This window comes from Thermobia domestica, chromosome 17 (genome assembly GCF_964235325.1).
Source record: "Thermobia domestica chromosome 17, izTheDome1.hap1.1, whole genome shotgun sequence".
Taxonomy (NCBI): domain Eukaryota; kingdom Metazoa; phylum Arthropoda; class Insecta; order Zygentoma; family Lepismatidae; genus Thermobia; species Thermobia domestica.
The window spans coordinates 19,629,693-19,655,502 of record NC_137470.1 but is presented as its reverse complement, the minus strand read 5'-3'; the positions used below and the strand labels follow the sequence as shown (position 1 = coordinate 19,655,502).

Sequence of the window (25,810 nt, the reverse complement as noted above, 5' to 3'; positions counted from 1 at the left end):
AGAACGCAAGTGATCGATGATTTGAAAAATAGAAGAAAATGTTGGGAGTTAAAAGAGGAAGCTGAAGATCGAGAAACACGAAAGAAACTTTTCCTCGCCCAAACTGAAAATTAAGAAGAAGAAAAGGAAAATAAACCTTATTAGTCCCAGGACCTGCCAAAAGGCAGAATACTTAATAATAAGAATAATGAAAATGTGCATTAAAAATCAAAATACTATGAAAATTTATAGTATAGTCACAATTACTTGCTGAAATTATTAAACCATAGGTCAAAACTTACTTAAAAAAAAAAAAAAAAAACGAATAATATTAACTTGTGTTTGGAGAGAAACCTGCGCATTTGAAGTTTTGAACAAATTTGAAGTAACAGATTCGGGACTGTCCCTGATAAACTGGGATGTTTGGAAGCCTAAACATATCGGTAGTTTAGTAATGAGTAAACAAAGTTACTGCAAACATTTGGTTGGTGTTCGGAGTAGAATTTTTCAGTTGATACCTATACAGGTAATAACGACTGGCTTGTTTCCACGCAACCTCAAGAAAACATATGAAATATTTCGATTAAAATGTCAGTTATTAACCATTTAAATGGCAAACATTGATAGCATTACCATTAAAATATTTAGTTTGTTTTTATGGTTGAACCATGACTTCCTGATCATAATTTCCTAATTTTTAAGGGTTTTTGTATTTTGGTTACGAAATACAGGTGTTTATTTCAAACACAACATTTCTATAAAATAGGTCTTATTTGTTGCTATTGAGCAGCATTGCCCTATTATGGTCAAATATCATAAGAATAGTTTCAGTAATTAGCAACAGTTTCGTTGAAATATCTTCGTACAGAGCAAAAAAAAAAAAAAAAACCGCGGAACGTAGGAGATAAAGCTTCTAGAATACTAAATTTGACTTTCCCTTGTTGGTGAAGATTACAAGTATCTAAAGAAGCAACTCGCAAATCATGTATATGAATATTGTATGAAAGGAATAATGCCAATTAAATGATCACTGAAGTTATAATTCGTGCGGATAACGCAATAGAATGTGATGTTGCTTGAGAGCAAATGTGCCAAATAAAGGGTTAACCAAAACGTGAATGTTAAGTCACTCACCTGCTCTTTGCATAAAAATAAGAAGTAGCAATGTTCCCCGTACACCCCGTGAAGGAGTTTGATTTTATGGTGTGATATTTTCTCAATTATTATTGAAACCGGAAGTAGTAGTAAATTTATGTCGCTTTCTGTTTTAGTAGAGACATTAGAGTGCAGATGGCATACATTCTGGAGACGCTTAATTGATTGCAAACAGCAGCTTCTCGCTATCTGTTACCGTTTTCATTCTATGATGATCAAGTGGTACCGCGTAGCGTAGTTGCTAATGCTGTCGTTTATAGTACAAACGGTCCTGGGTTCGATTCCCAGTGGGGACTCTCGGTCGAGAAAGTATTACACCTTTTACAGGCCAGCTATCCTGAGTGAGGTTTTGGTGGATTTTCTTCATACATACCAGTGAAATGCCGGGATGGTACCTAATGTAATGGTTCCAGGCAGCTGCCTTCATTATCCGTTCCTCTCTTCCTTTCCAATTCCCTGGGAAGTGTGATCGCTGATGGACGCCATCCCTTATGCGTGACAGACTAACATGGTCATAGCTTCCGGAAGCACAGAAATCTAATTCTTAACATAACCTCTATAACGATCAACGTTAAAACGGAAGTGGTTGATTTCTGACACTTCCGATTTTACTAGAGAGATTTGACTGGAGATGTAATATATTTTTTAGACATTTAATTGATTACAGAAAACCACTTTGTGCTATCTATTACAGTTTTTGTTCTATGGTGATCAATGCCAAAGCCGGAAGGGGCTTATATGTTCCACTTCCGGTTTGAACTCTTTCAGTTTTACGTCCCATGATTATGTCGGCTAGGCTAAATGAGACGGTGATGATGAGAAATGAATGAAATGGTGAAATTAAGAAAGTTTGAGGAAACGGGAGAACCCAGAGAAAACCCAAGAACACGGTGTTTGTCCACCACAAAGCTCACTTGGAGCGAGATGGGACCGAACCAAGGACCCAACGCATCAGAGGTGAGCGCTTTACCACTGCACTTCCAGTTTGAATAGTGTGTTGGAGAACACGGTACGTATTCTTAGAACTTAAAAAATTAAAAAAAAAAAACTTCTCTGTTTCCGTTTTCACTCTATAACTATCAACGTTAAAACTGGAAGTGGTTGATTTCTACCACTATCGCTGTTAATACAAAGATTAGAGCAGACGTTGAATGTAATTTTGGAATGCTTAATTGATTACAGAAAACCGGTTCTTGTTATATATTATAGTTTTTGTTCTAGGGTGATCAACGTTAAAACTGGAAATGGTTACTTTCTACCACTTCCGGGTTGAGTATTGGGTCCAAAAACAAACTCGGTTCCTAATATTTGATCCTCTACTTTCTGATCAAATTTGGTGATGATTGACCATGTAGTTCTCGAGATTTTTTTTATCTTGTGGGTGGACAGACGGTTGTGGTAAATACAACGTGTTTCAAAACAACAACAACAACTTTTCTGAGGTGATTCCTGACACCAAGATAAGACAAAAAGTATAGACCAAACTGGGTGCACAAATGCTTTCTTTCGGAGTTATAGGCTGCCGAAAACATGAAAAAATTAACTTTAAATGTCCACAGCTCCAAAACTATGGGACCTACCGTAGTCGGGTCAAGGCTTCACTTAGGAACTAATATGTGCCCTATCAAAATATCTATGTTTCAGAATCCTGCGGTACTCACGCATCATTTTTTATAGGATGAGTTTGGTTACGGGCATATAATTTGAAGTACTCCCCAACTACCCTTATAAAAATTGTTGCGAAGTACCGTAGGATTCTGAAACTTGGATATTTGGATAGGGCACATACTAATTCCTAAGTGATCTTGATCCAACTACGGTCGGTGTCATAGTATTGGATGTTTAAAGTTTTCTTTTTCATGTTTTTGGCAGCCTATAACTCCGAAAGGAAGGAAGCATTTGTGCACCCACGTTGGTTCATACTTTTTTCCCCTTATTTTGGTGTCAAGAGTTACCTGCCAAACGTTGTCGGTGTTGTTTTGAAACACCCTGTATATAAAGGAGTTTTGGTAAACCAAACTCTTTAAAAATGAAATAAATTGTATTTAGAGCAAATTCTGTTATATGAATGCACGGAACAAAAATATACTAGAATAGTGTGACGTCAGATCCTGTTTATTCCTGTAGCGATCCCCCCTCCCCCGTATACAACACATGCTAAGAAGACTAATGCCAAATTAAGGGAAACTGATGTCTGTTAGTTGAAGAGAACACGTGGTGAATTGGAAGCGATGTTGCAAAAAGCGCTGAAGCCGTAAAGACTACTGTGGCGATAAATATATCATAGAACGTTTAACAAGTCATGATTCTATAATCGTAATAATGTGAGAGAACGATTTATAACGGATAACTCAAATAACAGAAATAATAGTTTTTGGAATATTTGGCAGAAGATTCAACTCTGAACTGCCGGCAACAGCGCAATCAGTCACCTTGGTTGCCTAGTAACAGCTTGAAAGAACGCTGCAGTGATCAGCAAACAACTCTTCACTTCGTTTTGTTTACAGCACGTGCAGCTTTCTGTTAGCCAGCTTTCCTTAACTGCGCAATAAAATAAAGCGAAAATATATGATGAATCGATGATACCTTTTGGACTGTAATCTTGTAACCAGTACAATGAGAGAGATACTAATACATTTTTAGAGTTCCAACAGATAAAGGTAAAGAAAGGGTACGTTAGCTTCAATTTTGCTAGTAAAAAATAGAGGGTGTTATTACGAGATAGCGCAGGCAGGCTATATAGAATGAAGCGCTTATATAAGAAAAATAACTTGGTAACAAACAGGAAATGACACTTTTTCGGTCAGAAACGACATCTACGGCTAGCCACCAGACTCCTGCACTGTGTACATCCGTGAATCCTTGGAAAAATCCACTTCGCGTGACCACGTCCCGCTTGTTAATCTAGCGCGCGAGTCTTTGATCACGTGGTCCCTAGTTTGATTCGTGGTGAAAGAGCATTGAACATATTACAGTGCATCGGATTTTACTTTGAAACTGTACAGCCACGTCTCATATAGCCTGGGGGCTAAAAGAAAAGCTCAACATCAACAAATCCATTCCGTAGATGTGAAAAATCATTGTCTGAGTGGTGATATTAATAGCAGTTCAGATTTTTGTAGTGAAAATAAAATATTCGGTAAATCTATTCTATTCTTCACCGGAAGAATAGAATATTTTTATTTACATTTGAATTTATCTATCAGAAATGAAATAAGAACTTGTGCAATAAAAGAACTAGTGTTGGATTATGTTTAAGACATTCTGAAATGACAACCATATTTTGAGTAATGGTTTTGGAAATCTTAAGATTTCCATCTCTCTCTCTCTCTATATATATATATATATATATATATATATATATATATATTATATATATATATATATATATATATATATATATATTATATAATTGTAAGTTACTATGCAACTTAGTAACTATTGAACCACCCGACCGATCTCCATCAAATTTTCAACATAGATGAGATTTAAGCCTAGGAGTAATGTTATCGTTTCACTTTCACGGTACAACGTAGCGGAGGGGGAGGGAGAGATTTATAAAAATAAATAAAACTTAATAACTCTTGAACCACGAGACCGATCTCGATCAAATTTGCCACATAGATGGGATTCGAGACTGACACGGTTTTTATCGTTTCACTTTGATGGTGTAACTTAGGGGAGGTCGAGGACGGGGAGATATTTAAAAATGATTGAAAACGACCGCTATTAGTGTCAAATCCATAGTTTTCAGGGTCACTGACATAAACAGTAACACTTTCGATCCTGTTTAACTCCAAATTTAGCCTCGCAACTTGAGGAAGGGGGAGATATATAAAAATTATCGGAAATGACCGATATTATGATCGAATCCATAGTTTTCCAGGTCGCTGAGGCGAACAGTGACATTTCCGACACTGTTTAAATCAAAATTTAGCACTGCAACTGGGGAGAGGGTGATCTCTCTCTCTCTTTCTCTCTCTCTCTCTCTCTCTCTCTCTCTCTCTATATATATATATATATATATATATATATATATATATGATCGAAAATGACCGATATTAGTGTCGAATACATAGCTCTCGAGGTCACTAAGACGAATAGTGACACTTCCGATGCCGTTTAAATCCAAATTCAGCCCCCGTTATTACTTTATGTCCAAAATGAAGTTTATTTTCCCCATGAGAAGAACGGGTATTCTGCTAGTAGCATATAAGAGAATATATATATGTATCGTTGATTGATTGTAATACCAACGTCGTACAGAGTAAGGGAATAGTTTTCTACAAAGTCACACAGAACAATATACTTCCTATCAAGAATCTGTTCTTTCAGGAATAATGCTTCTTGGCTACCAGTAAAATAACGTTGAAGCAAGTGTGAAAGTTTTTCCAACAAGGAAGTGTTGATCTATGTATCGAAATCTATTATTTATATCTGACTTTTCAACAAAATGCTATAAGGAAGTGTTAAAGAACGCACAGTAACGCCTTTTCTGTTCATGCACATTTTCTGTGCGAGGACATTATTAAAGTAACAGTTGTTGTACTGGGTCACGCGCTAATGCAAATAAATATACCTCGTTTGAACTTAGTAATACCAGGTGATTTAGAAGTCTATTGTAATATCGTGTAGATAGAGGGAGAGAAAATCGAAGACGTTAAGATGTTTCCTTATTTAGGAAGTCTAATATCCTCGGACGGAAGAAGTGAAAAAGACATAAGTTCCAGAATAGTGCAGGCTAAACGAACATTTAATAGGAAAAGAAGACTACTAACATCAAGAAATTTGTCCTTGGATGTTCGAAAACGATTTATTAAGACCCTGGTATGGAGCGTGACTCTTTGCGGATCAGAGACGTGGATGTTGAGAAAAGCTGGAAGCATTTGGAATGTGGTGTTGGCGTGGAATGCTCTGCATATCATGGACCGGAAGGAAAATGAATGAAGACGTACTAAAGGAAGTTGTTGAAGGACGACAGATCATGAAGATAATATGAAAAGAAACAGCATGCTTGGCCATCTTATTCGGCACTCTGATTGGATCACGTGTGGATAGAGGGAAAGGCAGAAGAAAAACCAGGAAGAGGAAGAACAAGGATATAATATCTAGATGCAGTTACAAAGAAGAGACCTTATCAAAATATAAAACAGTTCTCCCAAGGGAGAGAAAAGTTTTAAAATTTCCATGTTCCCTACCAACCATGGTTGAGGTGAGAAAGAAGATGATTATAATATCAATTTTACTTTTTGGTAAATTGTACACACCTAAGTCCTGTCTGTTCCACTACTTCTAGTTTAGTATTTTGGGCACAATTCAGCAAAGTTGGAAAATCTCACATCAATATTTGGATTCTCCTCTTTGAAATAAAATCAGTCTTAGGTTTAGAAACAATCTTCTTTCCACACGCACTTTGTTCCCACTACCTTTTTGCATGACATGGCTAAAGAAATCACTTTATTAGGTCCACTGTTATGTTCAAGAGGGTCCTTTCAGATTTTTATAGACATATTTTTAAAATTGGATTTTTCTTCATCAATTCTGTCGCTTTACGGGTATTTGTAAATTTTTGTTTCGGTTGTATTCTGCTCTCATTTTCTACTGCATTCATTATTCGTGGTCTTCAGAAATATTTAATTCGTTTGTTCTGACAGCTGTCTCTTTTGTATTTTCCTAATTTTCTTCCCGGGGTACGTAGTTGGCAAAGAATGCTATTAAAAGGAACAGGATATAAAAGAATCATTCCTTATTCCTAAATATAAACTGGTTTTAAATCTGGATTCTGGCAACATTAATAAAATCTGGCTATCTACCTTTGATGTATATTTTGGATCTGGCAACAGTGACATAGCATAGACAACGTGATTCTTCCAAAGTCAAGTCTTTCTTTTTTTCATCCACGTGCTCTACTCGTTCCCACGGGAAGAATAATGGTAAGTAACCAATTTTTTTGTTAAGCTTAACTCTGTAAATGTTCCGAAGATCGTACCTTTTTATTCCTGCGTTTGTAGATCACATTTAATAATCATATTGGCAACACTGCAAATCAGTGCAGTCTGTGCAATGACGCTGGTGGATCGTTCCAGTTAGGCGAATGTTTTCATTAGTTTGGTCAACGTTGCGCAACTTACGAGAGGCGCCATTTGTAATAAAGAGGAGGTAGAGGCAGCATACTAACTAATAGTGACTTACAGCGGAGGCATTCAATCAAAAGTTTTATTAGAGTTAGCCAGTACTTTTTTTCACGTCGAGGATGGTAAGTAAAGATTCGAATACGGAAAAAGTGACAAAGTATAATAGTGGGTAATATATTAGTTAATAATACCTTTATGTGTAAGTGGCCAGATGGCATGAAACACCGGAAAAATACCATGAATAACAGCTTTTCTCATTGAGGATGTGGTTGTGGTTTTCCTCTATTTCAAATACGATTCAAACTAGTGAGTAGGGCCACGGTGGCTCAGTGGTAGGGCGTTTCGTGGGGTCCCTGGTTCCATCCCAGCTCGCGCCATGTGGGCTTTGTGGTGGACGAACACCATATGCGTGGATTTTCTGGGGGTTCTCCCGCTTCCTCTCGCTTTCTTCTCTGCACCATTTTATTCATTCTCGTCATCACCACCACCTTTACCCTACACGGGATAATTGTGGAACGTAAAACTTAAAGAGTTGAAGAGAGTTCCATTTATCTGATTCGCCTTTGGAATCGGTGAACTAAACTGAGTTATTAAATATATCGGCCTTGGCTGAAAAAATAAATAGTATAATTTTGTTGATTCTCTGTCGATTATATTAAATTTGCACTTTTTTCCTATACTGGTTCTAATGCTTTGGCATGCAGTATGTTTGAAAGGAAGCGCTTTTGTCTGAACAAAATTCGAACTTATAAATCATGTAATAACAATAAATACAAGTTTGAGACCGCGGGGGCTCAATGGTGGAATGCTCATCTCTTGTGCTTGGGATCCCTGGTTCCATGCTGGCTGACCCCATGTAACCTTGGTGATGGACAAGCACCGTGTAACGTCGGTTTTCTTGGGGTTCTCCTACTTTTTTCATTCCACCATTTCGCTCATTATCTTCACCGCCTCCCTTAGTTTAGAAGCATAATCGTGGAACATTAAATTTAGGAAGAAATTATGTTGAAAAATGAAGATCACAGAGGAAAAAGGAGGTAAATCAAGAAATGGTCGAAAATGAGTTAACAGCAGAATTATGTTGCCTGAAAGGTGTAGTTTCCATGAACTAAATCCCACAGTAAGAAGAAGGTTAGTCAGTAAGATATTTAATGCTAGAGATTTCACCCACAAGGGAAGAAGGAGATAAGTCTGTGGAAAACAGGGAAATTGTGTAAAGTTATTAAAAAAATTGACTTGCCTCCTTTTCCCAATGTAGTCTTTAAATCTTATACCGTAAAACATCTGTGCAAACGGTTTCACGGTACTTCTCACCTCTTTCTCGGGTCATCTGCAGGAAAATTATTGCTGCATGGAAGGCATGTATGAAATTCTCTATTGTGTTATGTTAGTTTCTGAAAAGGTTGGAGAGCTTTCAGAATCAAAAAGTCCAATATATTTCAATCAAAAATTTTCATGTAGGCCTTATATCTGGAGAACTACATATAGTGTAGTTAGACCCAAACTATCAGTTAACTCAGTATGATGTGCTTATTCCGTAGAAAGTACGAGAACTCGATTTAGGGGCTGTTCAAAAATTTTGTGGCCCCTTATCAGAAGCTAATTTTGGCCAAGATCGCAATCCTTAGATGCATTTTTCGATCATTCCTGAAATTCTTGGCCAAGATCGCAATCTTTTGATTCATTTTTCGGATCATTCCTAAAATTGTTCTTGTACGAGCCATTCAAAGCAAAGTTCCTACCATTATAAATGTTTCTAAAATAATATTGAGAAAAAGTGCAAACTGTATTACCGAGGAATATAGAAAGTAGTACAAAACACAGTGAAATAGTCTTGACAGCTTAGAAATATGACATGATTACTTTATGACACAATCCTTTTCCTTAGCTGAAATAGCATAACTGAAACTGTAGACTCCCTAATTCTTAGCACTTCTTACGATTTAGAACTCTGAATTTTCCACATTTTCGTTTTCTTTTATAATTGCTTACATTCTATTTTTAAAAGACGTGGAATTTACGCTGACTAAATCTTGAATATTTTATGTGACCTTTTACCGTACTGTATGCTTTGTGTTTGTTGAAATATTTGTATAATGTGTTCCCTTTCTAATTTTCAGGATGTGTTTTTAATGATTCGTCGTAAAAAGACTACAATTTTTACTGAAGCAAAAGAGACGACCCCTGTCTACGAGCTCAAGAAAACGATCGAAGGTGGGTATAAGAAAAACTAATCAACTAACTTAAAAAGTTCGTTATTGAATTTTGTATGTCTGTGTGTGTCCGTTATTTGCGAATTTTTCAATTTTGAGCCCACCATTCGATAGAGCATCAAAAACTATCTGAGAAAGTGAGAATTTTTTGCGTCATTCTTACCGTTCCCGAAATATTGGCCAAGAAAGTTCCGATTTAGGTAGATTTAAGGAGCCATAACTCGGGAACCGTAATTCATAGAGAGATCGTATTGGTATTGATGAATACCTAAGAGGATGGCAAATATTTTGGTACCAAATAGTAACCGATGACCAATGGCCACCGTTCGTCAGATATTGACCAAAAAAGTTTGGATTTCGGGAGATTTAAGGAGGCATATCTTGGGAACCGTAAGTCGTAGAGAGAAGATATTTTGCGATTTTTTCAATTTTGAGCCGTCCATTTTGAACATGTGTCTTTGTAAAAGAACATATCGTAGGACGCTTTAACAGAACTCTTAATAATAAAGTACATAGAACATTTGATATAAAACTTATGAAAGTTAAGAAAAAATATTTTTTTAAGTTTGTTCTGGCAATGCTCTTGGTCATTCTCAACTGATTTTAATATCAATATAAGGAGTAGAGTAGAAAAAATGTTATTTTATTTATTTAGGACATGAGGCTCACATTTAAAGACCACTGCAGATATTGGACGTATGGGTACATGTAACTACAATACAAGGGTGAGGTGAGTCATCAAGCTTTCCAATATTGGCATATGTTCATCTTTAAGACTTGTATGTCACATGATCGAAACAGTTCAAACCATCGAAGGTGCTCGCTTGCACGGGTATGCATAGTGAATTTGTTCAGTATTGCGCTCCGTGTATGATTTAGCAGTTGCAAAATAAAAATAAACCAAATTGCAATTTGGGAACTTTTACTTCACGAGTTTGAGCTGAGCCATAACTCCGTGAAAGCAACCCGAAATATTTGTTATGCGAACATTGAAGGGGCAGTTTCGTCATAGCACAGCAATCAAATGGTTCAAGAACTATTGCTTGGGTTATAAGAACCTCGCCAACCAGTCAATGTTAAGTAGTCCGAGAACCGTGAATTACAAGGTCGTGTGTGAGACCAAGAGATCAATCCGATGACTATCAATCGGAGGTTGCCAAGCAAACTCAGGATCTCCCAGTTGATTGTGGTTCGTCATCTTAACGACTTTCACAAAATATCATTTCGGAGCTGCCTAATTGTGCCTCAAGAATTTAACAAAAAGACAACATATTTCGAGTAGCCTAACTAATTTGTAAGTATACCTTTACTTTATTATCCAGTTTCCACCAGAGTATAATGGGCACGGAGACATCCCAATGCAAGTCTTTGCAGGCACATTGAAGTTCAGTTTCCCAGCATATTATTTTACTGCTGTTCATAAACTACTTACTTTTCGTAGCTTTCTTGTTTGCAACTTGGTGTTTTTTTCTTCGTATACATATAAGCACTATTTTTTCAATAATATGTTCTCTGTCCAACAGTTCAGTTCCATCACTTGACTTCTTTCTTTGTATCTATTTCTGAGTGTTTGTACGCCTTTTTGCGTTTAACTAACATCTCATGCCTTTTAGCAGTAGAATAATCAACGTAAGTAGGAGGTGCTTCAAAAACTTATTCGACACTTCCCTATGAACATAAACATTTTTTAAAAGTCATAATTAACACTTTCCCTCGTTAACAAGTTTTTGATACAACTAATTAGAAAAGGAAAAGAAGAATGTCCTAACGGAACCTAACCTGATAATCCAATCTTCTTACAAAGAAAGATTAACCTAATTAATAATGGTTTCATTACCAGATCTGCTAACTGATTCTCCGTTGAGATCATCTGTACACCTAACTCTCCTTCTGTAACTTTTTCTCGAATTAAGAATTGCTAAGTTTGTATATGTTTCGTTCTCTTCCTTGTGAAATTCAGAAATTTCACGGTTGAGCGTTCACCTCTGGTGCTTGGGGTACCTGGATCGATCCCAGCTTGCGCCGTGTGGACTTTGTGGTGGACAAACACCGTGCTCGTGGGTTTTCTCGTGGTTCTTCCGTTTTCTCCCACTTTCTTCATTCCACCATTTCATTCATCTCTCATCATCACCGTCTCCTTTAGCCTAACCGGCATAACCGTGGGACTAAAACTGAAGGATTTCATTTCATTTTCATTTCAGAATTTTTGCGGCTGCGGAGTTGGCAACCGAATAACAAGTATCTCCCTTAAACTGTGAAATTTAGGAAAACAATCTCCTTCGTTTGGTGCTACTAATTCTGCTTGTGTAGTAACCATACTTTGTCTCTGACCAATCCAAGCGCCTTTTGCATGTAGCACTATCACTCGTGTAGTTGCGAGTCCTGTTTTCTTTCACAGCACTTCTACTACTTTGTTAGGTACTAAAGACAATGTGCTTGAAAAAGAGGGGGCCGTTGCCATAGAAACCACCGTTTCCATAACAACGAATCCCGTCACGGCTCGTCAATCTAAAACTGATTGAGGGAAGAAAGAATCTGCAACAAATGTGGTACACGGAATAAGTCGTGAGTGGGAACCCTTCACCCCTGGTGGGGATGTTCATGAAGCTATCAGCTTATGTCTAATTATATTGGAATATAATATCCATTTCTTAATTTCGAACATACTAGGTTCGATCGAAACGAGAAAACTTTTTATCGGACTTCTAAAGAAAATAAAATAAAATAAATAAATACATGACCGTGTTTATTACATATAGAATTCCCAGTCACGACCCCCTTTTCAGTTTTATTAAAAAAAATAGAAGAAGAAGATGAAGAAAGGAAAAGGAAGATAGAAGAGGAAAGAGGTAAAGTAAGAAGGTGATAAAGAGGAAACTGTTACTGGATATTTTGAGAAATATGGTAAAGGGAAAGTGAATAATTATCAAATTGGGATCATTTCCAATAGCTATTGGGTGAATATTTGGTATTAAGGTAATCAAAGGTAGACACATGTTAACCCATACATCCCCGACCTAGATCCATTTAACCCGAACTACCGAATTATCCCAATCTAGCTCTGAGATAGATGAGAAAGTTTAATTTTACCGTTTATTCAATATTTCCAGAAGTTCTAGACTAATATCCAATATTTGAAAAATGAACGACGAAGTTGATGGCATGTTAGAATCGACCACAGAGAAAAAAAAAAAATCAGAGTATCACATATTTGTCGAAGATTTTGACTTTCACAGTTCTCCCATGATGATCATTTGTTCAGGCTACTTCAGTCCTTTTTACTTCCTTCATAGAGCCAACTTAAATTAAGTTAGTATTAACATTCAATGACTTTAATTGCTAGCTACCATTAATTATAATAAGTCACACATATATGTCAAAATAATTTGCGCACTTAATACTAAACCTACATTTCACTCACACACACATTCATCCAGGACAATGTATACTTCAGGTTGTATTTAGTTGAATTAAACTAACCTAACTACATTTCTATAGACATTTATTACATTTCAATAAAAGAAAACTTAGTTTGACATAACAGGAAAAATTTAATACATGAAAAGAATGTTTCATAAGCATGCACAGAAATCTGCTACTTTCAGCAAGATCAAATAACACATTTCTCTTTCTAGATATATTAAAAGTTGGATTACATGAAAAAAAATTCGACAAAAGACGAAAGACAAAACAAATAAATAAAGGGACAAAACAAAATTTCAAAGGTCAATATATTTAAGAGTCAGTGCAATGAATACATATCATTGCGGAAAAAAAAGAAAAAAAATATAATTGGTTAATCATTCTTTTTAAAAAAAAAAAACTTTAGTAGCATTTTATTAAGTCTCTGTTCCAAGAGGAGACATTTCGACAATTTTATGAGTCTTTGTTCTCACGTCGATAATAACTCCTTTTTCAACTCTCTTTACGCACTGTGATTTGTGTCCATGAGAGTATTTACTCGTTTTTGTTTTAACTATAGACAAATAGTTGCTTCATATCACATATATATATATAAATTTCTCATTTCGTCACTTGACGCACTTGATATAAAATTTCAAAGTTTATCAAGATTTAAAATATCGAGTCCAGTCCCAAACATTGGGAACATATTTCCATATTCCTGTATTCACATTAAATTATTAACCAAATTTCAGTTCATTGAATTTAAGATCACTAATTTTTTTTTTTTAGTATAGATCGTGTAGTCAAAAGATTCTAGTCTCTGTATAGTTAGGTTTCCGATCGTAGAGGAAGGATTTGTTTCATGGTTTACTGATAGAAGGATTCGTTGGAGGGGCACACTGTTTCGTAGCTTACTGATTTCACTATGATCTCGCAAATTAAATTTGGATAAGGATTAGGGTTATTCTTACTTTTCTTACGACCTGCTACTTGTTTTATTTACATGCAGTATTTAACATGATATTCAACTTTAATAGTTACAAACATCAATAACAACTCAACAAAATGTCATTTATTACAATTTACGCGGTAATACTATATATCACAAATAGTTGGTAAATATCGGGTGTCAAAAATCTATGGCAACCTAAAACAACCAGGGTAAATACCGAGCCCTTCACATACATACTCGCATATATATATATATTCATATTACTCAATATAATAAATTTCACTTTAATATCCATCGTAGTATTTCGTCGACATTTAATATCTACATAACCTTTTTATATTCGATAAGTATCCATATTTTATTGGCTCAAAATAAACAAAAACCCTGACTAACAAAATTCACTTTTTTCCCTCATAAGGTTGCAACATTGTACTTTATATATATAAACCCGATAATCAATAATCATTCTCAATTCACTAAAGATCCGCGTATAAAGAAATAGTTGGTGTTATTTAATAAGTTGACATAAGAGGTGGAAATACAACAAATAGAGCAGGCACGTAACTTTTAAAACTATGTAAGTACATATATAGATGTATATACAGAAAAAAATCAATGTTATTCGAAACTAGTGGGCCCAAACTATTAATACATACACACTATATGACCAATCAATAGAAACAAAACCAGAAATCAGTCGTCAATGGGTATAATTTGTATGATCAATGAATAACAAATGTTTCTAGGAATCTGAAAGCATAGTGTACCTTCTCGTCAGTTTCTCCCGTGGTGGATTAAATATCGCGAAAATGGTCCTGAGATGTGCTGCAATACCTCCACGAATTGCATCCCTCGATGTCTCAGTTAGTACATACGATCGAAATAAGTGATATGAATATTGTACGTTTTCATGAGTTTCAGAAACCGGAGGGGGGGGGAGGTTGAAAAAAATTTGAAAAAAAAATCTCGAAGTAATGAAGACAGAGAGAGTGATAGAGAAGAAGGAAGACGAAGAATAGGGGCGCCAAAGACTTAAGTGGGAAATAACTAACGCTACAAAGATAAAAGTCGAATTTCGCTCTCAACAAAATCCATAGCCAAAATATTCTTAACATGCCAAAAGGGTGGTCTACTCAAATACGTAGACTCAAGGAGCGCCCTGCTGCCAAGGATGCAAGTTCTGTGTCCATCAGATCCCAATCCCACAAGAGTTTGGTTGTAAGATTGAAATCCGATCCCCGTATCCGGCCCAAACCAGCAGGGTCCCGAAAATCCTCCGGAAGGTTAGAGACGGCGTTAATTTAGAATTTCAAAAGAAAAAAAAAATCATCCGACCTCTTGGAAACTAGAAGATTCCAGAATAGTAATGAAATTAGAGTAATAGCTAAGATATCCCTAATGAGAATTTGCCAAAATAAATAAAAAATTAAATAAACTGAATTTTGGATCGGTGATTTCTATTGCCAAACTTCACCGATGGCTACCCCGCGCAGACATGCCACAGTCTGGGACGTCGTTAATTTCCCTCATCTAATTAAACTAAGAAAAGACATGAAAATACTTAAGGGGACTAGGGGTCGACGTCCGGGTACGCTAATGACATAAATATTAATTTAGTAGCAGTTGATTTAATCGGATAGTCCGAACTGAGTTATATGAACACTGCACAATAAATAAATAAGGTAAGCAACGAAAAAAAAAAATCTCGGAGAGGCTATGAATGTTAAAGGTACAAATGACCGAAACCTGTACTTTTCGATGATCACAGGAAATAGCAGTTATTTTTCCTAATTATCATTTCTGTCAACCTTTAGAAGTAATTCCCACATGATGCTACCCTATCTATTGAAAGGCTTAAGATCCGGGGCTGTTATTATGAGGTACTTAAATACGAAGCAACACACAATTCCCAACTACAATTTACTATCCAAGTAGCAAACTCGGTTGGATGAATGTACTGGTGTAGAAGTCAAAACGCGAGAGATTTTTTTTTTTTTTCGTAAACGTATTCATATTTTCACTATATAACATACACTAGGCCTATCCATTTAAATGTAGGTGTCATATCATCTCATTCATATTATTTTATATCATATTATTAATATATCATTACATTCATTCATTATCTACTAATTTTTGCGCGAAGTAATATTTTACAGACACCCTATTTCATACATTTTACACGCAGGCCATACACATATTTATATTACACACTAATAAATATATAATTATCACAATCTATCACGCTCAAACTACTACACGATAACAAAACATCGAACCACGTACTCTTTGTTTCGAAGCACCCAAATTGTATTTACTTCGCAGTTTTTTTAAAAAAAAAATCATACGTGTATTTACTGAAAGTTAAATTGTCAACGATGATTTTATTTCTGATATGCTGATAAAACTAAAGCAACAATGGAATTTTCTACAGCCACGGGAAAAGAGAATTTAATACTACATTTTGAAACAAACAGTAACAGCATATGGGCTTTACTTCTATTAAGAAAATAGGTATTCTTTATTTCAGTAGATATTTCAGTTACTACTGGACCTAGCAAGCTGAAATTTTCAGTACAGTAAGATCTCATGCTATCTTATATGAAGGTATACTCATCTGAACCGAAAACAATGTCCACGGGAAGTAATTTGAGAGTAAATGTCCAAAATCAAACAATCTAGATCACTAAGTCATGCGATGTCGTAATGTCAACAAACAATTGATTAGCGAAACCGGACGCAATGGCGCTGTAGTGGAGGCATAATTTACCGTGTACTGAAATATATACTTGTACTCATTAGTCAGAAATTTAATATTTACTCCGGTTTAGTATACTTCGAGTTAGACAAATGGTACTAAATTAACGCATATTTATACACTGTCCTAACCGAAAATTCACACACTCACACAAAACTACTAACTACATACACCACTGTTAGTACTATACATAAAGACAACTAACTAAACCAAACATGCACCATTTAATTACATGCATGTTGAAGAAAGTAACCTAACATATTAGATTTAAAATACATTACTCCCTCGTCGGTATATAAATTTTGGCTCTATTTAATTTAGGGGGGCAAAATGAGAAAGGTAACCCTAGGTCCAATTGACCTGACCAATTGTTTACATAATTATTACTAAAGATTGATGCCCTGGGGGCACCTTAACGAGGTTTATGGAGGGACCCTTCCCCTGAGAGGGGAAAAGGCCCTAAAACAAACTAAAACTAACCCATTCCCCCGCTAGAACTGGTTCAATTTGGAAAAGGGGATAGGAGCCCTTTTAAGCTAACTTAAGCTGCCATTATGATTATTTACATTACAACTATCAAACCTACTACGTACATGCAATTACTAAATAAATAATAAAAAATCACATCTACCTAATACACGAACAACATGCACTAAACAGGTCGTAATTTCCCTAATCCCTAATTGAGTTTGAAATAAAAAGAAAGTAAAGTCACTATTTCACTCTGTCTATTCTAGTTGGGCAGCAAACATGGCTTCCTAGAAAACAGAAATCCGGAATTTGTTATTTCACTGAATTGCAGCTTCTTTACCAAAATTTGTGGATTTTCCGGGCTCCTATTCCGTTGTAAATCTTTAACTATCGAATTACATTATATGTTACCTTAGTTTTCTTTGGAAATTCGAATCCTTCCCGAAAAATATGTAGCACAAAAATCACAAGCTGCTCCTGCTAGTGTGTCTTCGATTATTCTGATAACATTGCGCCGAAAAAGCCAGAGGTAGGAGAATTCCTCCAATCAGAACGAAAACTTTAGCCGCGGAAATTACAAAGCAAATAGAAATTTGGCAAATCCAGATATAACCGGATCTGAAAGTGACTATGGACTAGTGAGAGGGGGTGAGGGAAAGATTAGGTACCTGACTAAATTCTACATTGGTCTGAAATTAAGAAAATTTATATCCAATGACAGAACTATGTTTCGGTATGACGTCAGAATGGTAAACCTTGTAACTATTCGACTTATATATCCGAAAATGGGATTTACACTTAATCAAAATATAAATAAAATATATTATTCAGTGGGAATATGGTTACTAATGAAACCTTTGGATTCATTATATTTAATTCGAAGTAAAGAGAGTAAATAAATTGTGTAACTAAACCGAAATTGAAAAAAAAAAATTACTAGGTACAGGGTGCGAAAAAAAAAAGTTGCCATTACTTTCAACTGTAATAGTACATTACAGTTTTCCCCGGCCCATTAACAAAATTTTGTTAGAATAACAAAATTTTGCTAATTGGGAATACTAACTACTGATGCTTGTTAAATTAACACACTCATTCATCCCATTCAAACTTACCAGTCTCACTAGGACAGTATATTATATCTACTTGGGGTATTGCGCGAGTAATTCACTACGTTTATCTTCTGTACAATTGAAAATCTTTAAATTTCGAAAATTGTGAGTTCCGATACTTTCACCTTTGAGATTATGCAAAACAGCGCAGTTTTTTAGCAATTTTTTCACGACAAACGGGCCAGTGAAAATTTTCATCCATTTGGCGGATTCCTGCTTTATTATTGACGATAAGTTGTGTAATTTCAGCATTACTAGTTGACCTTCTTCCAGAGTAACAGAATGTGTTGACCGTTTACTAGAATTTCGTGAATTTATATCTATCTCCGTAAATTTAAACCTATTTTCAACGGAATCTAATTGTTTTGGCCATGGGAACACCTTCCGGTAGTTGTCAACAGCAGAGTAACTCAGAAAGCGTTCCGCCGGCGTGCAACCAATACTTGAGCAATAAGAATTATTAAGAAGGTCCTGTATTTTTACAAGATATCTATACCAGGTGGTTTGATCTTCATTACACCATAACCGAACTAACCTATTGAGCTCTTTATGGCTGCGCTCTGTTATGCTGTTACCCTGAGGAGAATAGCTAGCTGTTTTCTTGTGTTTAATTTTATACTTAGCACAGAAATCCTGCCACAGTTTAGACTGGAACTGTGGTCCCCTGTCACTTAAGAATTCTTGAGGATATGGTAAAAGGTGAAAGTATCTTCTCTCTAGTACCGTTATTATTTCTTTGGTATGAGCTTTTCTGAGCGGAAGAAAAGTAACAAAACGAGAGTAAATATCTATTAGTGATAAAATATAATAGTATCCCTGGCTAGGTGGTAATTTCCCAATAAGGTCCACCCCCAGAGTCTCATGGGGTACATTTGCTCTTATGTGATATTCTTGCTGAGCTATGGTTCGGTTTGTGAACTTTGTTTCCGCACATTGGATACAGTTTCGGATGAAATTTTTTATGGTAGATTTTTGATTTTTCCAATAAAAGATTGCGCGACAAAAGCGATAACATTTTTGAACTCCAAAATGACCTGTGGAGTGAACAATACTGATAATTTGGTGAATACAAGCCTGAGGTATTACTAAAAGCCATTTTTGAACTCGCAACGGTTTTATGTACATTAACCCACAATGCATTGCGATTCTACTCTGATTACCACTATTTTCATATCGCCTTAAGAACGTTTGACATAATTCATCAGTTTCCTGATTTTTCTTTATATGATTTAAATCAATGTCAGCATATTGTGTTTTCGTTAGGAAATGCACATAATGGGTTTCGGGTTCAAGCAATACCTCAGGCGGGTACCTACTAAGTGTATCGGCGATAAGGTTCTCGTGGCCTGGACAGTGCTGAAATGTTAAGTCAAATTTCTGTAATTTAAGTAGGATCCTGGTGGTTCTTGGTTCAAGGTTCTTCTGAGTGAAAGCATGAGTAACTGCTGCATTGTCGGTATGAACATACGTGATACGACCCATAATATGTTGTTCAAAGTGCTCACATAGGAACAGAACGGACAGTAGTTCTAACTGAGAGATCGACAGAGACAACTCGTAAGGCTTTACCCGTCGACTAGCATATCCGATGACATTAGGATCTTCTTGACCTGCTGGATATTGTGCAAGATAGCCAGCCAGATTTTCCATACACGCATCACTGTGTATGTGAAATGGCAGGGAGAAATCTGGCTGACTTAGGGCAGGCGGATTGCTAATAAGCTCTTTTAACTTATGGAAAGTTTCCAATGTTTCATCGTTCCATGTGAATTTTTGATCCTTTTTTAGTAGTTGATATAATTTAGTGGTAAGTCCAGAAAAGTTTGGTACGAACTTTCTCCTCCACCCTATGAGGCCTAGGAACTTTTGTAATGCCTTCTTTGATTTCGGAACCGGAAAACAACGAATGGGTTCGTTTAATTTAGGGTCGACCCTTATCGTTTTGCCACTAATGATATGACCTAAAAATTTTATCTCCCGTGCGAAGAACTTACATTTTTGAAAATTTAAGGAAAAATTTGCCCTCTTAAAAATTTCAAAGGTTCTTTCTAAATGAGATAAGTGTTCTTCTTCCGTGACCGATTTTACCATAACATCATCAAGGTATAAAACTACAAAAGAACGAGTTGAGTCGTTGAAAAAATTAGTCATAACGGATTGAAAAACAGCAGGACTGCTCTTCAATCCCTGTGGCAAAACGGTAAGGCAATATTGCCTTCCTTTATACACAAAGCTAGTACATTGATATGATTCTTTGTGTAAACTGATCCCATAATAGGCACTAGATGCATCAAAAGATGAGAACCAAGTGGCTTGTGAAACACGATGTAATAAATCGTCTATTGGTTCAACCTGTGCTTGAGGGGAAATAATTTTAGAGTTGGTAGCCCTGAGGTCCAAAACGGGACGTACGCCCCCAGAGGCCTTTCTGACAACATGAATAGGATTTCTGTATGGGGACATCTGTTCTATAGCAATTCCTAACCGTAACCATTTATTTAATTCGGCCTCAAACTCGGGTTGCATTGCTTGTGGGACAGAATAGCAAGGTCCCACAACTGGTTCATTATCTTTTAGTTGAATTTTGTATGGAGGCGCATTAACACGACGTGGGTACTCGGAGAAGAGAGATCTGTACTGTAATAATAGTTTACGGAGACCTGATCTAATTGGTGTTGGTAAGTCATCCCGAGTAGTAATGTAAGTATCGATATCTTGTGGAGAGACATTGCATTCGGCATTCAGGAATGGATCCAGCTGATCGTCCCTGTTAACCTCTCCCCCATTGAGAGGTGTCACTGCACAGGCAGCTTGACAGATAAACCTGGGGTCAAGCATGGGCTGATCCATCACTGGCCGCCCTGACTCACCGATTGCAATCTCTCTTTCCGGTATTCCCACTAACATTACATTTGGTTTATTAGTTGAAACAGTAACTGCATTCCCGAGACTATTTGGTCTAGGAATTAATTCGTGCGGGTGGACAAGAGATGGCGCAACGAACGGAGCGTCCCACAGTTCCGTGTATCCACACATGTGTTGCAAACCCCTGTCATCGCGTATCGTTCGTAGTATAGGGCAGTGGATTAAAGCGTCAACAACACCAGTTTGTAGTTAAGTGAACATGGCGCAATTTGTGCCTGATAAAGTGTTTTTGCGGGGTGTCCTGCTGCATTACTTTAACATGCAGAAAAGTGCGACTGAAAGTCATCGTATTTTGGTGGAAGTGTATGGTGACCATGCTCTAGCTGAGCGAACGTGTCAGAAGTGGTTTGCACGGTTTAGAAGTGGTGATTTCGGCTTGGCAGACCAAGAGCGAGCTGGACAGCCAAAAAAATTTCAAGACGAAGAATTGACAGCATTGCTCGAGCAGGATTCGTGTCAAACGCAGGAACAACTTGCAGCAGCATTAGGCGTTGATCAAACAACAGTCTCCAAACGCTTGAAAGCCATGGGAATGATTCAAAAGATGTCACATTGGGTTCCACATGAATTGAAAGACAGAGACGTTGAAAGACGAAAAACCATTTGCGAATTGCTGCTTCAACGACAGAGCAGAAAGGGGTTTCTGCATCGAATTATTACGGGTGATGAGAAGTGGATCCATTACGAGAACCCTAAACGAAAAAAGGCCTGGGTGAAACCAGGTGAACCAGGTCCATCACAACCAAAACGAGATATTCACTGTGCAAAGGTTATGCTGTGCATATGGTGGGATATGAAAGGTGTGGTGTACTATGAGCTGCTGCAACCGGGTGAAACTATGAATGGAGAACGTTATCGACGACAATTAATGCGTTTGAAGCAAGCTCTGGCCAGAACACGACCAGAATGGGAGAACAGACATGATAAACTTATTGTTCAACATGATAACGCTCGCCCACATGTCGCAAAACCGGTCAAAACCTATTTAGAAAATGTCGGATGGGAAGTTTTACCCCACCCGCCGTATTCACCAGACGTTGCTCCTTCGGACTACTACTTGTTCGATTGCATGAACAACGATTTGATTGGACAGCGGTTTACTTCTTCAGAAGATGTCGAAACATGGGTCTCTGACTGGATCGCTTCCAAGGATGAGGACTTCTTTCGCCACAGAATCCGTACATTGCCTGACAGATGGGCGAAAGTGGTGGCTAGCGATGGACAATATTTTTCTTAAGGTATTTATGTATTTTGTGTTTGTACTACAGCTTCAATGTGTGCGTACCAACCGCACGAATTAATTCCTAGACCAAATATCTTTCATACGAATTTCTTTCTTTTCACGGTCGATGATACAATGGAACTTATCTAAGAATGGGCAACCCAAGATTAAATCCGTTCGCAAGTATTTAATAACAAAAATAGCTATTTCAAAAATATGGTTTTGAATATTAAGATTGAAATTTTGAACCCCTTGAACTGAAAAACTTTCCTTCCCAGCAAATGCACCCAGTGTAAGACCCGTGTACGGCCTTAATTTTGCAGAAGGGAAGCGCTGTTTCAATCTTCTCCACACCTCCCAGTCCATTAGGCAGAGCTCCGAACCACTATCTATGGTAGCAACAAGTTCAACGCCACCGATACTTCCCTTTAGGCTGGGAGATGCCGAGAAATAGCGTTCTTCCCCCACCGCAAATGGCTCTTCATCGATTACGAATTTTATTATAAATTCTAAGGAATTCGGCGAGGGGTATTCTTGTATCTGAAACTCGGATTTACTATTATTAGAATATTGCATTTTGTAGTTAATGGGGTGTATGTACCCGCAGTTATCCTCCCCCATTTCATCAGGTAACTGCGGCGTTAGTTTGTCGACTTTACCGCAGTTTCGCGACTATCACTCCCATTTAATATTGTTCTAGGCTCACCGTTACCACGCACTTGCGAAGGGACTGAATTCTGGGGTCGATTTACATTATTGTTACTATTATTGTTATTATTATTGCCCTGTCTATTACCGTTCTCCCTTCTTCCGTACGTCCTGTTAAAATTCCTCCTGGTGTTATCGCCCCTATCCGGGTTCGATTCCATGTTGGTACGGTCATAGGGACGATAACTCCGGCGATTGTTGAACATGGGCCGATTCCTGAATAGTCGCCGGCCATTAGTGTTGTTTTCTGAGCCATACCCACTAGGATAACGAGATCCAGCTTGGGTATAACTCAGGAAATCTGTCTGGCAACTTGCCGTTACCTTCGTCTTCGTCGGTTTTAGAATCTTTGCCTGTCGGGCGAAGTATCGTTTTGGTGGACCACCAACTTCCTTGCCGCACAAGGCAGCTAAACGTGAGGTGACTTCTCGCACCGTTTGGCACAAGTGGGACGCTATGGCCCGGGACTCATCGGGTGGAAGAGCGTTAACTATAATATCTACCAGTTCGGCCTGAGAGGGATGTTCAGCTATCTGATAATATAGTTCAATGATTTTCCAAGCATAGTCCAAGAGGGACCCATACTTGGAGCGATCATACCGGAGTGATTGTAAGTTTCTCTTTTGGAGCCGCTCGATGTGCTCATTACAATACTCTTCTTTGAAAAGAATCAAAAAATCACTGAACGTCCGGATTTGGTATTTAACCGAGGCAAACCATGCGCCCGAAGCGGCGATCAAACATTTTTCGACTATTTGTAGGCGTTCCCCATCAGTAAGTTTGTACATATCTAGATATTGCTGCAATCTTCGCAGAAAAACTCGAGGTAACCCGTTAGCAATGTTCCCATCGAAAGTGGGAAAACGTTCAATATCCCGGAGGGAAACTTTAGAGCTCATACTATACGGGGCAGGAAAAGAATCTAGTGGAATCAACGCGTTATCCTGAGCGGTTGGGGTTGTCACCGGATTTGCCACCGACGGAGTGGTCACCGAACTGAACGCTCCCATATGACCAAGAGAGGTTTTATAATTAGTGTTGACCAGGTGAGGTTCGAACTTAGGACCCACCACGGCAGTAACCGACGGTCCGGCACATCTCCTTTCCCCTCCTGGCAGCACGCTGTAAGATTGTACCATTCCAAAGGTAGAGTGAGCATTTACGCTAGTGACTGTTGTAGTCACAACACTCGACTGCATCGGTACATCGAAATTACTCAACCATGATTTCGAGGTTGGCTGATGCGGGGGACAATACATGGTTGTGTCCCGTGCATCAGGCAACACTTGACATTTTCCCGGGGGGACGTTACTTGTTTCTGGGAAAATTTTCCCTGGAGAATCGCCATCAGGAAAAGGATAGGAGATATCAGACTTGACGAATTCCAATTTAGTAATATTCCCCTTAAGACTGTCTACTTCGGTTTGAATTTGACCAATCCTTTGATCAACCGACTCTAGTTTGGTTTCTATTGATAGGTTAGATATTACAACATTTAATTTACTTATTTCAGCCTGCTGCTGTTCAACCTTTTGTTCGATGTCACAAAATCTTTTGTTTGTGCTCTCAAACCTTACATCTATTTCATTTAATTTTTCATTTGTTTCGTCTCTGAGCTGCTCGGTAGAATGTTGGGCCTGGTATCTAACCTGCTCTAGTTCAGTAGACGTTTGCTCTTTCAATTTGCTAATCGAAGAAGCAAAGTCTAAACAGATCTGGTCAAATTTATTGTTTAGTACCTCGAATCGAGCATCGGTCTCTCGTTTCGAGGTATCAAACTTTTCATTTATTTCACGTCTCATTTCTGCATTCTCACGCCTCAGATCTACACTATTCTGATCTAACTTCTCATTTATCTCACGCCTCAGGTCTGCACCGTTCTGTTTCAATTCATCAAATTTGTTGTTCATCATTTGCATCATTTGGCGAATTAATGCAGACGTGTCAGACCCTCCAGATGACATTCCTTCCTTCGGGTTTGCCGTCTGATCACGAGAATCATTGTGATCTCCATTCTTTTCATCATCATCGAGGTCAGATATCTCCGCTGGAGATATTTGGCCTCGGTCCTTTTCACAATCCTCACAGTATTTTATTATTTCGCCGGTTTGAACTTTTTCTGCATTTTCAGCAGTATCATCCAAATTGGTGCAAGCAAAGTGGATCCATTTTAGTCCACAACCGGTGCATCTTATTAATCTCCGCGGCGCGCGAGATCTTTTCTCTTTTTCATCTAACGTGCATTGAGTGCACGTGACTTCACATTCGTCCTGTGACAAAACAACCTTTTTTAATGTTGCCATAACTTTGACACACTATACACTTTACAAAAGACAAGATATATATCAAAAATACACATATACTATAAAATACTTATTCGCTATCAAGACAAGTATTATTCATAAATTAAAGGACTCCCATTCTCTTTCCTTCCTTGAAACCCTTCTAGCGTTTAGTTCTAATTTAGAAAAAATTTTGACACTCCTTCTCTTTTTCCCCCTTAGAAAAGGAAACAAAAATGACAAAGTAGCCAACGACTCTACTTGTTTCACTTCACTATAAAATTTCTCTTATTAATTTCAATGTTGTAATCAATTCAACATGCCTTCAACCTCACTCTTTGACATTCTTAAAAAATTTCAAATCTATCGGTCGCCATTTAAACTGAGATCCGTTGCCATGGGAACAAACGTTGCCATGACAAACATTCTTGTCGCGGTTCACCAATCTAAAACTGATTGGCATGATAACTGGTATTATTCAATAAGCATTTTCAGAT

General features: G+C 37.4%; 1 protein-coding gene across 2 annotated transcripts in view; it reads left to right on the top strand.

Moving 5' to 3' along the window:
• LOC145674576 (elongin-B-like) overlaps positions 1 to 25,810 on the top strand; it is an 83,202-nt gene that overhangs the window by 16,316 nt on the left and 41,076 nt on the right. Inside the window, exons 1-2 of one of the 2 annotated variants that reach the window (XM_081744764.1) lie at positions 7,371 to 7,390; positions 9,389 to 9,482. In XM_081744764.1, coding sequence (XP_081600890.1) covers positions 7,388 to 7,390; positions 9,389 to 9,482 — 97 coding nt within the window. In that variant the 5' untranslated portion in view covers positions 7,371 to 7,387. Of the gene's footprint in view, positions 1 to 7,370; positions 7,391 to 9,388; positions 9,483 to 25,810 lie in introns of those variants that run through there. The other variant, XM_081744765.1, reaches the window with a different exon arrangement.